Source organism: Solanum tuberosum, unplaced genomic scaffold, assembly GCF_000226075.1.
Source record: "Solanum tuberosum cultivar DM 1-3 516 R44 unplaced genomic scaffold, SolTub_3.0 scf00046, whole genome shotgun sequence".
Classification (NCBI taxonomy): domain Eukaryota; kingdom Viridiplantae; phylum Streptophyta; class Magnoliopsida; order Solanales; family Solanaceae; genus Solanum; species Solanum tuberosum.
Window position 1 is genome coordinate 602,879 of NW_006238971.1, and position 13,559 is coordinate 616,437.

At 33.5% G+C, this 13,559-nt stretch overlaps 1 protein-coding gene across 2 annotated transcripts; it reads right to left on the minus strand.

Annotated features, from left to right (window-relative positions):
• Nucleotides 1-4,054: 4,054 nt before the first annotated feature.
• LOC102585899 (transcription initiation factor TFIID subunit 15) lies at nt 4,055-10,511 on the minus strand. Of its 2 annotated transcripts, none has more exons than XM_006343425.2 (8): nt 10,386-10,511; nt 8,009-8,177; nt 7,504-7,868; nt 7,181-7,375; nt 5,735-5,818; nt 5,014-5,095; nt 4,788-4,917; nt 4,055-4,490 (listed from the first exon to the last, which is right to left on the minus strand). In XM_006343425.2, the coding sequence occupies exons 2-8, from the start codon at nt 8,126-8,128 to the stop codon at nt 4,303-4,305; spliced, it is 1,164 nt and encodes a 387-aa protein (XP_006343487.1). In that variant the 5' UTR covers nt 8,129-8,177; nt 10,386-10,511; the 3' UTR covers nt 4,055-4,302. The 2 variants fall into 2 exon arrangements, with proteins under 2 accessions (XP_006343487.1, XP_006343486.1); XM_006343424.2 differs by having other exon boundaries at nt 7,181-7,378.
• Between the last annotated feature and the right edge of the window lie 3,048 nt (nt 10,512-13,559).

Genomic DNA, 13,559 nt, shown 5'->3' on the forward strand with positions numbered 1-13,559 from the left:
AAAAATTGAGACTTAAGATTGAGAGGATATAGAAAATAGATGAGAGAATAGATGATTTTGTAAGAAATAATAAGGGATAGAGGGGTATTTATACTATTAAAAATGGGTTAAAGTGTATTTATGATAATTTGAGGGTTTAAATTAAAGTATTAAAAGTAGGAGAGTGGTAGGGGGTGTTGGGGAAGTGAAAAAGGTGAATAAATCCGTTGGGGGGCCCACTAGCCGTTGCCCCAACGGATATAATTAAAAAAAAAAACAAATTAGGGGATCCCGCGAAACCGGCCGGTTCAACCGGGCCGGGTCGACCGGGACCAAAGGGTGAACTGGCCCCTAACCCTCGAATCCCTCCCAACCCGCGAAAAGTGACGAGACTGGGTCCGACAAGCCGATTCTCGAATCGGTCGCGGGCCGACCCGGTCCCCTGCCAGCCCTACTAACAATACACAATTTGGATATCAACATTTTTATTGGACTTTAATTTGAAAAAACCCTCATAAACGTAGCACCAAATAATTCATATTCATTGTTAAACTTAACATATGAATTACAGATTGTCTATTATAATTCCGGGATACCAGTTATATAAAAACTATTCCCTCCGTCCCTATTTAGTTGTCCACTTTAGAAATGGCACACAGATTAAGGCAACAATAATTAGCATAATGAAGTTACAATTTTACCCTTATAGTACAATTTACAATTCCAAAATAAATTCACTCAAGATAACTAATCAATGTTGGGAAGTTCATAAGTTTATTTACTTTATTTATGACAACTTTATTTAAATAAGGGTATAATAGGAAAAAAATTGTTGTCCTTTCTTGATTTGTCAAAAATGGACAACTAAATAGGGACAACTAAAAGAGGAAATAGGGACAACTAAAAGAGAAAATATGGACAACTAAATAGGGACGAAGGGAGTACATACCAATTGGGTTCAACATTAAACAGTTTTAGTTTTGGATATTAATTGGAAACCAAATGAACAACAATTTAGATTACATGAAATAAGAGTGTCATAGAATTGGTATTCAATTTGTATAAAATTGATATTCAATTCATATATGATTTTTTTTTTTTACTTCATAATCTAAGATAAAAACTAAAAAAATAAAAAATGTATGAAGTTGGTATCCAACCTGTATAAATATTCGAAGAAACGAATCTGCCAATGTAAAACAAAAGAGGAAAATCTGATTTTTGAAATACAAAAAAAAAACCGAGGAGAGAAAAATTTGAACAAAAAAAAACAATCTGATTTTTGAAATACTTTTAACTGATTAGAGTAAAAGAAGGAAAACAAATATTCCTATTTTGTTTAGAATCTCCTAAATTTATGGCAATTATGAATTATCATTAATGTATTCAAATTAATTACTACAACTAATTCCGTTTTTTACTTTTTATTATTTTTAAAAAATTGTTTTTTATTATTATTTTAAAACTTATTTTTAATAAACTGTTATAACCTGAAATTTTTTATTGTTACAACTTGAAAGTTTTATTATATTGTCATAACTTGAAATTATTAGTCTTATATATGTCATTTATAAAATTTTCACATTATTAAAGGACTAGTGAAATGTAAATAGTGGATAGAAATGGGCATGAAGATGGAGGAGGAGGTGTTTCAATGGAGAAAGGGGTGTATTGAGGAAGACAACAAAATGAAAAGAATTTTTTTTGAAAGAAATTAAAAAAGGGAACCCACAAATTTCATTTACCTCTAAATAAGAAAATTACATATTTCTTAAAGAGCAAGTATATCAAGAAAAACTATTTTAAATATTGGTTATATATTAGCCAATAAAAATAGGTCATGTGTAGGACTTCACAAAATTCAGTTTTTTTTTTCTTTTTTTCACTTGCTTTTAGGAGAGTACACTCACTCTATCTGTCACGTCATCCCTTAGGAGTATATAAATCACTTGAAAAATATTTAAACGTCCATATAATTTAAGAACTAAAATAAGTTGTGCTACCAAAATTATGTAGGTTTTATGTGTTTTCTCTATTATCATCGCTATAAAGTATAATCATGAAGCATAATCAATTATATTAGATAATGTTTCCCCAATATCAAGGATGATAATATTGGGATGTCTAGCATGGAAAATGACATAATAACTAATACCCCACTTCTTAAAATAAAAAAAAAAAACACCCAACATGGCTGGGTTTGCCATGAACGATAAAATAAATATATAAAAAAATAATTAACACCAAAGGTCAATATAATTTTCTTCGTTTGCAACCAAATACTAACAGGTCGCTAGAAAAAATAACGTATGCATTAATTTTATGTGTCACTAATATTATGTTTGGTACACTTTTTTATTTATATATAACTAATATTTTACATTAGTTATACATTATTCGATATTATCCTCTGTATAACTAAAAATAATGCATGCATTAACTTGATTTAAAACACAATTGCCCCTCGAAATCTTTTCCACTCCCTTTCCACCGATTTGTAAAGAGTATTTTTATACAGAAATAATTTATTTTTTAGAAATTATGCAATGCATGTTATTTTTAATATACCGAACTAGACACTGCATAACAAATAATCTCAGCATAACTAATATCAACATTACTAATGTCAATATTATTAATATATCTTGTTCAATATTATTCTCATACACCCCCAAATGTGACTCCTAAATAAATTATACCAGTCAAACTAATGACCCCTAAATACATGAATGGCTGAACATAATTGCCAAAGAAATGAGACCAAAAAATCTTAAAGAAACGCATATTCTACTTCATGTCTCATATAGATGAGATCATTAGTATTTGGAGAGTTGAATAAGAACTTCGATTATGACTTTTTATACGGTCTAATTTATAAAACTTGTGTAGTTTGAGCAAATTTGTAAAAGTTTAAAGAAAGCATAATATCACAATATATAAATATTGTTTAATTTAGTTCAACTGACAACTAAACACTACAATTATGAGTACACATTTAAACAATTCAACTAATCTCTATTGTGTCAATTGAACACTCCAACTTATAAAATGATCAATTAGACACCTCCAAAATTTATGTATCACGTCAACATCTGATGAGCATGAGACACAATGGGAATGAGTAAGAGTATTTACTTACCAATTAAGACCAAGTTGAGGTGTTTCGATGTATACTCTCAACATTGAAATGCTCACCTACTAGCTGAGGCCAAATTTGAATGCACGTTTATGTCTAAGTTGCTTGGACTCTAGTGCGAGTGTCCAATACAAGTGCGGATCTAGAGGTTGGATCCTTTTGTGATCCAACTTTTAAGATTCGGGGATATGAATTCATGTATGAATACGAGTGCGGAAATTCGCCTAAAAATAATTAAAATATCTAAAAATAGAGTTATAAAACATAAATTATGCGATATTATGTGGAGAACTTGAGGTGAATCGAGAAAGGAGATTAAAGGAAAATGAGTGCCACAGAAATTTCTATATAAAATGTATTCATTTCTTCAATTTCACCTTAGCTTTTGTATTGATTACAAAAATCATTAGAACTGTCCAAACTTTCCCCATCAATTTTGATCAAAGCACCCAAAATCGATTGACCCAATCGGACATGAATCCCACACACACCCATGTCATATCGACACAGGTGCGACACCAAAAGTGAAGAGTCCGAGCAACTTAGGTTTATGTATCATGCCTTAAAAGAAATCAAATTATATATTGATCATTTATATTCTACACCTCAATATTTTATTATTATTTTTTATAATTGTAGTATCCATGCCAGTTTTCGCTCACCTTGACTAATTCCACAAGATACCTACCACCAGCAATAAATGTCAAGTAACTCTGTCCACCAAAGCTAGAACAGATGATAAGATATCATCTAGTGTGGTCTCTGTTGGGATTTAAACCTAAGACCTCATGATCCTCAACCAACTCGATCAACCACTAGAGCACACCCTTAGATGCGCACCTCCATATTTTTAAGATACGAGTGTAGTAAACTGATTCCCTAGAATCTCTTAACAGTTCAACTATGGAAAGAAATTAAAGATACACCGGAAAAGATTATGATAGCCTCCTTAAAAAAAGAAAAGAAAGGGACGTACAAATAAGGCAAAAAACGCAGTAAAAATGCACGTTGAATATTCAACATATAAGTAAAAAAAATGACCAAGATTACGTCGAAAAGTCGACATATGAATTTGACAGAGGTGAAGCAACCTTAAGAAGGTGCCATACTAGTAGCCGCCCATACAAAAACATGAGACAAACAAAGTTTGATGAATACCATATTTGATGAAGGGTCGCACGCAATCTTCAATGACGATACCTGTTCCGCTCACGGTCACGACCATATTCTCTGTCTCGATCATAGTCGTAGGAGCGGTCTCTATCTCTTCCCCTATCCCTTTCCCGGCTTCTGCTTCGATGCCTAGCTCTCTCCCTATCATCATAATCTCTTGATCTTTCTCTGCTTCTTTCCTTTCTATCTCGCTCAGCCACACCTGCAAAATTAAAGAGTGCTTGGGGTCAGGAACACGTTGGTCTTCGATCAATTACACCTCACAAGAACACTGAGCACTCCGTCATGAAATCTTTTAAAGCTCAGGACTAAAGCAGCTCATCGATCCCAAAACTGGGTGACTAGGATCAACCTAAGCAATCTAGTAGATCTAGCCGCGTGTCTACTAGATGAAACAATTCGACTCACTAGATATTGCATTTAAGAGAAATTATGCAAGATGCATAGAACCATAAATTCTGCATTATGGACAACACATATAACAAACTATTGTCCTTACCTAATTCCTCAGCTTCCCATCCAGCGCGTCCTACTCCAGGGGGGAGGCTCTGGGCTGCTTCTGCTCGCTGCGTTTTAGCGCGAAACTTCTTCTTCAGATTTCCAAACTCGTCATACATTTCACCATCATCCTATAATTGAGATTAAGATTTCACCAGAAAGTCAGAAGCAGAATGATACCCAGAATAAGCTATAGAACTCGCAAACTTCTGCAATTTTTATCTTACTTCTTCAGCCTCTCTCCTCCGACGTCTAGTTTCCTCTATTTCTTCTTCATCGAGTTCTTTATAACCTCCAGCACGTCCTCCTCTGACGAGTACAATGAAAGTAGATCATAGTTAAAACCTAAGAGAAACTCTATAAAAGACATCAAATTAAATTGTATTACACGCTTACTAACCATAAAAGGCAACGATAAATTATATTAAAAAACTATGTCAGCAATTTTAGTGTGGGTGAGGGTGGATGGCTTCCAGGTGTTTTCCTGTCCTCAAAGATTATAATAAGACTAAAAGATTGACAAAAACAATAAATTTGCAATTACAAGCCTATAATGCAGCTATACTTTTCTTGATAAGAATGTCCCATGTACAAGATCCCAAATAAGAAAGTTTTCCTTGGATAATATTTATGTAGCACATTAGTCTAAATCACCAGTAGCTCCAACACTGCCAACATCAACATTAAGTGCCACCTAGCATCATGTCTTGTGCACCTCTGTTCCTTCTCCAGTTGCTAGGAATGCAACATCTTTTAAAATTGTTGCTAAGAATGCAACATTTTCCTTCCTATTGTTGCAGAGCAATAAGGAAAATGGGAGAGGGGAGCGCTTCTTAGAAAACAACAGCAGCACTTCCTTTTTTTGAAAAAAAAGAGGTAACAGGAAACAACAACAGCACTTCTAAGAGATCTAAATAAGCATTCAATGTTGCATCCTGTGATTCATACCTCACACCACCCTCATTGTGCCCAGGCTTGTTGGTGTTGCATATGTTACACTTGTTCCTCTTAGCCCAGTTAATGTTGGCACACCTGAACAATAGGTCAAAGACAAATAGTAAATGCCAACCTATTAAAAAAGGGAAACATAATAAATGCCAATCAATAACAATTAACAATTCATTCCAGACTAGTTAAAATGATATTGGACACTGTCACACTGAATTCAGAATGACAAGTACGATTCTAATGGTCATACTTACCTTTCTCAAAATAAAGAGAAGGACAAATACATAGGAAACCCCTCTAACTTACCCCCAATTTTCGTCTTAGCACTCCATCTCAACTCTGTTCCATTTTAACCCTCCAACCTCATTCCTTATGTATCATTTAAACACAAAGAGCTGACTTGTCACATTGCTGAGATTCCTTTACCTGGTAGGCGCTTGAGGGTTGATTTTAACGGTAATAATAAAGAGTTCAGAGAAAAAAAAAACAGAAGTAGAATCACTTGGTTTGTCTGATCTTGAACAACGCACAATTTCTATTTGCTAGCTTTATTGGTCTTTTTAATACCTTGGAATCTCTTTCAAGTAGAATGAAATACTTGGAGATTAAAAGTCAACTAAAACAACTAGACTAAAGCAAAATGACAGAGTTAACAATTCCTACGTTTCTCGGATGGATTTTGTTTCTTCAATCTAAAAGGTTTTGGTAAAAAAAAATCTAGGCAAAAACTGCACCGACTCGTACACTTTCGAAAACAAAAGAATGACACCAAAACCAAGTCCCTGACAAGAAAACTTCAGCTATTACTTTTATTTGAGTCATCTTCGACTAGGTAGAGAACATCCAAGTAATCTAGGGAAGGTACCCAACATCCAAGTAAAGCCAATGTAGTTGTTGAAGGTACTGGTAAGTCACTTATCCAAAAAAAAGAGGAGTACAGTAAAGGCCAACTGTATCTATTTCTAACAAGCACAGCTTTATAGGAGAACACAAATTTAAACGAAAAACCTACCATATACTGAAGACTCAACTAACTTCAAGATTAGTGCAATAAGGAGAATACAAAGTCTGATTATGCTCGGAATGGTTTTTTTTATGATAAGGTATATTAATATGGCAGTTTATGGGTGAAAAATTATACTCCCTCTGTCCCAATTTATGTGACACATTTCGTTTTTCGAGAGTCAAACAGTTTAAGTTAGACCGAGAATTTACTCATGGAATCTTCAATTTTTTTAAAATGAAATTTATATATTTGTAAACTACGTAAAAAGTACTATTAGTCACAATAATTGACAATTCAAAATATTTAAAAGATATATGAAAAAATTTCGGTCAAAGCTAGACTTGTTTGAATGTCGAAATCCGAAATGTGTCCCATAAATTGGGATAGGGAGTATCATATTTCAATAAAATAGGTTGCAAAATGAAAATAAAGATTCTTACATCGGACAAGCCCAATCATTTGGACCAAAGAGGCCCGGAGGACCACCAACTGCACGACCAGGAGCGCCTGGGTCCTGGCTACCACGTCCTCTCCCACGACCAGCAGCTCCACCCCCACCACCACCAGCACCAGCAGGTCGAGCAGTTCCACAACGGTTGCAAACTCCACGAAATGCAAAGTTCACATTAGTGCAACTGCTACACATAAATTACAAAAACTGTAAGCACAAGAACATACTGGACTACTCGAAGTACAAACAGACAATTGAAAAAAGATACAGTAGAGCACGAACGAGCTGCTCACCAATGATCATATCACAGACCTTGTATTTGGACACAGCCAGTCACCATCTTGTTGCCATGCCTTTGCAGAAGCATCTCCCCTGCCCCTACCACTTCCGCCACCTCCATCTATATCGTTGGAGACTTCATCCAGCACAGCCAGGCCACTGTCCAGATTGGGCTCACTAATTTGATTCACTGAAACATAGGAAGCCTCGTCTTTGTTCTTAGACTCTGCAATAAATACCCCAATCATTGACCCATGAAAATCCTTGTTATTGAACCATTCAACAGCAGCTAATGCAGCATGAGGGTCTTCATATGTGACTGTAGCATCGCCTTTGGGCTCATTTGTAACTTTATCACGGTATAACCATATCTTGGGCCTCCCGCTTCGTTTGTCTTTCTACAACATGAAGCAAAGCAAATCCTTAGAAAAGAAAACAAATCAAAGTGAGCTTGTTCAAAGCAGAGTAGGGGGAAGTGGGAGAGAGCATATAACAAACAATCTCAAACATAATTAGAAGTACCTGTTCACAACCATACCTTTAGCACCCCTATTGTGCCAAAATATTCAGCTAGCATATCTTCATCTGTACCAAGGGGCAAGTTACAGACATACACAGAACCATTTAATGGAGATCCTTTCCCTGAATAGCTTGCCATTTATGCTCCAATTTCATCAAATCCAATGACACAATAAAAACCCCAAGAACTGCATAAAGCAACGACCTAGTATTAGTCTTGCTACAGTTTCCCTGTCCTTAAAAGTAACTACAGGCAATCATATTAAACTGAGAAAAGCACCAGAGTATGTGCAAGTCAAAGGACCAAACCAGCAGAAATCAAGAGATAACTAAAGAAATTTTTTTATATAAGGTAGGGTGTAGGGTGGAAGTTGGGACGAAGCTCAAGTTTTAGGTGGTGGGATGAGAACACAAATGCCACTTGGTGGAAAATTTTCCAAATCAGCTGGGATTTGGTTAATGTTTTCTTACTGCAATCTTGTAATACATTAAGGAAAGAGCTAAGTAGTTATGGTCCTTTATGAGTACAGAATTTCAGGTCAATGGGCTAAAAGCACGTGTAACATACAAAACTTTCGAGTATACCCAATTTGAGAACACTACTAGGGACCTTCACATGTCGATGTCTGTTAATTTTTTGCACCAAGTTGAGAAAATTATCAAGAACTCTGATCTATCAATCAATCAACTATGTCTTCATCCCAAACTAATTAGTATTGGCAATATGATCCTTCATATCTCTCCCACTCTATTTTTTCTTATCAAAGATTTTATAAATACTTGCACCAAGTCAGTGCCACAAAATGTAACTAAAGAAAGAGATTTGAGGCATTGAGCATATCCACTATTGCATCTAGGATAGCATCTTCATCATGTTCAATAACCAGTTTGCACTAAAAAGATAGAAAAAAGTATACAGTTTTGTTTAAGGCGCTGTCTGATTCTTCAGTTGCCTTTAAAAAAACTGCTATTTCTTTCAAGCCATATAGTCCACCAAATGGCTCGAGGAATGCTATTACAAGTATTTGGGGATTTCTTGCACAACCTGCTCTCTTTATTCCAGCATTGCAATAGCTCAAAAATGGAGATTAACCCAGTGCAAGACATGCTAAACATTGACAAAAACATGCACCATAACCAGAACAACAGGCTTCAAAACAAAAGCCTACTAATCAAATGCTTTTGGAGACTCAAAGATGAAAACTAAGGTATCAATACCATATATGGCAAGGAGGATCAGTGGAATCACTAATAACTAATAGAAACAACTATTTGGAAGCATATTTGTCCTTATTGAAGGGAGTTCAACTCTTTTACTAGCACAACTGTGGGAATCAGCAAAAGCATCAGATTCTGGCTGGATCACTAGTAGATATTGGGATACTAAAAAATGAGGTCCCTACTTTATTAAATAGAAAGTGCATGATAGGCTGATGGCTGATTGTTTCTCTAACACTAGATAACATCTACAACTTAGAAGGTAGAAGCAACCTCAATGATTGGGAAAGACTAGAGAGTTATGAGTTTGGTCTTCTAAAGAGGTTCTACAACCTGTATCTGCAAATGATATTAATATTGATTCAACGAAGTGGCTGGCTAGAAAGAGTAAACTTTACTGTAAAGAGTTGCTATGATCTACAAAAGCAATTTCATGATTGAGATATGGATTAGCCTTGGAAAATTATTTGGAAATCAAAGGTATCTCCAAGGTAACTTGTTTTGGTAGGGTTGCAACCAAAAGCAACCAGGAATGCCTGTATTAAGGACAATCTTCAAAGAGAAGGAGTGTCCTTGTGCAGTAGATGTTTCTTCTGTGAATATTACAGGAAAGCAGCAGAAACCTATTTCTTTATAGTAATCAAGCCTTGCTAGTTCAGTCATTTCTCAATTTGTTTGGAGTCTGTTGGGTTATGCCAGGAGATGTATAGTGGCAAGGCCAGAGATATCAAAAAATTCAACAAAGTTCGAAAGATTGCTCCTTTATGCATTTTCTAAACTAGTTGGACCGGAACAAGAGTTGCTCTGAAGTTGATGAATTTTACAAGCCCTATCATGTTCAGATAGGTTGATACAATTAGGACAGCACGTATCTTTTTAATAAATTTCATCTTTACCCTATCAAAAAGGAGCTGAAACCCACAACATATGGAAAAAATATCTTTAAAAGTCTTTATCTTTTTCAGTTTGTGAAAGCAGGTAGATTGGCAAAACCTAGAATTTCGGAGCCATTAATAAGCAAACAGTATGTCCATTCGAGTACAACCCACGATGATCTATACAAATTGGATTCTAGGGTTTGATATACAGTGAGATTACAAGCGAAGCAATGCAGGTCATTTGTGAAAATGAAATTAGGGTTTTAATATCGATATCGAGGAATCTAGAGAGGGACTTACAACTCGATTACGCCGGAGATACTGAAGAGATCCACCGGAGTACAACGGAGAGAGAACAATATCGCCGGCGCCAATTTCGCCGTAGAATAAGAGTACCTTTGAAATTGGGGCAGAAATCAATAGACAATATGTGTTGTGTTTGGGTTGGGTCCATTTCGATCCGTTACAGAAATTTGGGCCTAAGAGATCAAAATCCACAAGTGCACAAATAATCATTTTTGGGGAAATTAGCAAACTAGTCACCATCTCTAACATAATTAGTAAAAATATTACACTTTAACATAATTATTCAAAATGTCGAAATGTCAATATTTTAGAAAATAATTTGTATTCAAATATTATTATTTTTCTTTTCTTTTATTTCTCTAAACAGTCTAACATTGGACCAACTTCTACACCACTAAGCGGTAAAAAAGAAAAAAAATACATCCACTACCTATTACCCTTCTTTCTAGGTTTTAACACCAGTAAAAAAAATTCCATCTTTCACATTTTCACCTATTTTCTCTTTCTTCACGTTTTCACCATTGTTCTCTCTTTACCTATTAAAGAAAAAACTAATTCTCCCAATTTGTTAAACAAATCTCTCAATTAATTCAAGAAATCTCACAATTGATAAAGGTAAATTTCGAAGTCACCAATTATTTAGTGAGATTTCTTTTGATTTTGTTTTCAAAATCACCAATTATGTTGTATTTCAGATTTTTCGTCATTTTTTCGATTTTTATGTGAGTTTGTTTACATATTCATCGAATATTTATGTATTTAGGATTTTTAGTCTTTTAAATAATATTTTTTGATTTTTTGTGATTTTCTTTTTATATATTGTTTGATTTTTAATACATTTATATTTAATAATTTCAAAGTTTGCATTTAGGGTTTTAGGTTTGGGGAAAGCATATGTATGTCTGCAATATTGAATCAATGAGAATTACCAGAGGTATACCAAATAATATTTAAATTTTTGGTGAATTTTCCTCGTTTGATTTATGTATTACTAAAGGGTTGCTTGAAAATGTAGGCTCTGCGGCTAAAATGGCGCAAGACAGTCGTCCAAAAAAAAAGGAGAGTTATGAGTTCTGAAAACCTGATGAACAAGTTCAAGTTCAAAGTGATGAAGTACTACTTTCTGACCGACAAAGTGATGAAGAGGTATTAAATTATGTTTTCACAAATTATTTGAAAATATTTTGAATGTTATGTAGTTGTAGTTAATTTTGTGTTTGCGTGTTTATTTTTTATTGTATAAGTTGAATGTACATAAACAAGATTTGTATTTTTGGTTTTTGTTCTGCTTTTCTATCTAACACACAATTGTATTCATAATGTGTATCATGTTGCCCACTAACACAGATTTGTATATATTTTTAAAAATTGTGTTTATTTTTTTATTGTTGTAGTCACCCCAAGAGTTCTTTTTTCAAATGTGAATTTTGTAAATTTTGCAAATTTGAAATTTGTAAATTAGATACATTATCTATGTGTGGTTGGTGATGACAAATATTGTAGTCTACTAGCTCAAGTATTTGTCCAAAATAAGTTGTATAATATATAGTATTCTATCAGCTACTTTCTGTATCCCAATTTATTTATATCCATTATATGAAATATATTAGATATATTTTGTATTATATTTATATATCCTTTAGTATATTGTATTCTTTATTTTTGTATATTAGTATGATTTCAGTATGTATTTTTTTTGTATTAATTTGTTATCTGATTCATAAATCAAAATGCATTTGTATAGAAGTAATTATGCATCAAGTTTTCAGATTGTATTCTATTTTTGCGTATTTACAGTTTCTCTTATTGTATTTTTTCTTAGAAATACATTTACATTTCAGTAATTATACAAATATGTATTCATTTACTTGAACATGTGTAGGCAAATGATTTTTATGTTAAAAATTCACCTACAAAAGCTCCACATTTTCAGTGTGTCTTTAACAATGACATTAAAGCTAACTTGATTAAATATTTACATGAGCATGTATATAAGGTGTATCGTGAGAGCACTTGTTTTGGTCACTACATGCAAATGCATAGATATTGTGCATATGGACAAATACATAGGTGTTGTATGACTTTAGAACTCAATTGCAGTTCTCGTCAAGAATTTATCATACGTGTCAGTGGATCTATTCTTCGTTTCACGTTAAGATAATTCGCTTTGATTAGTGGATTAAATTGTGTTAGTGATGAAAAAGATTTCAATTTCGACACTCAAGAATCAAATAGATTGATAAGTCAGTATTTTCGGGGTGTTAAGTTGATCTGAGAAATAGATCTAATGGAGAGATTTAATGACAAAGTGTGGGGTGATAACGATCAGGATGACTTGAAGTTTGTCATCTTATTTTTCATCCAAACAGTTATTTTTTCTGGTGAATAAAAAATCAAAAAAAAATTCAGACTACATTTTGATCTGGTTGAAAGCGGTAGGTACAATCATTTCCCTTGGGGTAAGAAAGCACTTCACTTATTGATGAAGAGTTTGAGCAAGAAGTTGAATAGCTCATATTTTTTTTTACAGAATTAGTGGCATATCAATTGTCATTCAAGTATGGTTATACGAGTGCAGTTCAAGTATCGACATTCAAGTTGCCCAAAAGGTTGATGACCATATTCCGAAGTTACTCAACTGGCAGACGGTTGAAGTGAAACCGAGATACAAGAAACTAATGAATACCATTTTTAGTGATGATATAATAAGGTATTTAATTTATATATATTGAATAAAATTCAATTTGTCTAGTTTATTATCGTTTATATTATAAATAGTAACAATATTCAACATTAATTTATGTATTTTTCTTTCTTGTATTTTGTTGCCTAGTATAACACAGAAGTTGTTGTGACTGTATCCAAAATAGTTACTAATTACATTAATGTAATGGGATACACTATATTTTATGCATTAAAGAAAATAGCTAAGAAACTAAAAAAAGCATGCATTTTCACTCGTTCTAAATCATAGATTAAATACAAAATTTCTTTAAAAGATAAAATCTCAATACATACAAAAATTCCACTGCTTTCATCATAAAAAAACTACCCACTTTTCTAGTCGAGATTTACGAATATCTCTTCCAAACAAATAAAATAATCGATAAAAAAAAATACATGATTGTTTTTTGAGTTTTCAATGAAAATATTGAACTTTCTTGAATT